The sequence below is a fragment of the Sinocyclocheilus grahami genome, unplaced genomic scaffold, assembly GCF_001515645.1.
Source record: "Sinocyclocheilus grahami isolate Dianchi unplaced genomic scaffold, SAMN03320097.WGS_v1.1 scaffold6002.1, whole genome shotgun sequence".
In the NCBI taxonomy this organism is placed as follows: Eukaryota; Metazoa; Chordata; class Actinopteri; order Cypriniformes; family Cyprinidae; genus Sinocyclocheilus; species Sinocyclocheilus grahami.
Genome location: NW_015510543.1, coordinates 7,307 through 8,143, shown reverse-complemented (window position 1 = coordinate 8,143; position 837 = coordinate 7,307). Strand labels below are relative to the sequence as shown.

The following is an 837-nucleotide window of genomic DNA, read 5'->3' as shown; positions in this document are numbered from 1 at the left end:
TATAATAAAATATATTGCTTCTTAAGATAGCTTAAATATAGTTGATTTTCAAATTTGTAAAAGTTGTAAATAAAACAAAGATTATAGGAGTACATTTTACAAGAAAGCACTATTTCAGTCTTTCTTTAATTGTGAAATTCTCCAGCAATTTCTTAGAGAAAACAAATTCTACATCATATTTTTTTCAGTGTACTGTAAATTATGAGTGGCTTGTTGCTTCGGCAAAACTTCACAATCACCTTTAGAGGAACAAGCAACTAAATGAATCCAGCCATGGCTATTGAAGAGGTTTTTAGCTTAACAACTTTTGCTATTTGTTATTAATATAATCTCAGAGAATCATGCATTCTCGCAGCCCGTCTCAGCATTTTAGACTACATTTTATTTACCACGTGCAACCTATCTGCTGAGATAACCACCTTCACACGTTATGTTTTAGGAAGCACTAGAGCAGAAGGGAAAGTCTCTGAAGTTAAAAGTTGCCTGGATCCAAGCCGTTGTCTCTGTTCAGGCTGAAGGAGGAGGTGGGGTTCTGGTTTGGGTGGGTGGAGGATGGAGGAGGGAGGAGGGAGAGGTGAGCAGCACAGAGGCCAACATGGAGAACAGGATGAGACCTGCCCATCATTCCCATCACAAACAACTGATCGCCACAGAGGAGACTTAAAGAGATGAGATGAAGCGCCTGTCACACACACACACACATATAAAGAGGAGACAAGACAACACTGAGATGTGTGAGTTGATTTTTGGGAGTGACAGATTTCTAATGAAACCAGCAACAACAGACAGTCAAATGAACATGTTTCAGAAGTGACAACTGCATTAAATAAGTAAACA

The 837-nt window shown here is 38.7% G+C and overlaps 1 protein-coding gene across 1 annotated transcript in view; it reads right to left on the bottom strand.

Moving 5' to 3' along the window:
- Positions 1–483: 483 nt before the first annotated feature.
- Positions 484–837, bottom strand: part of LOC107577421 (sodium bicarbonate cotransporter 3-like) — a gene marked incomplete at its 3' end in the record, with an annotated part of 1,118 nt that continues 764 nt past the window's right edge. Inside the window, exon 2 of the mRNA XM_016263502.1 lies at positions 484–682. Coding sequence (XP_016118988.1) covers positions 484–682 — 199 coding nt within the window. The remainder of the gene's footprint in view (positions 683–837) is intronic.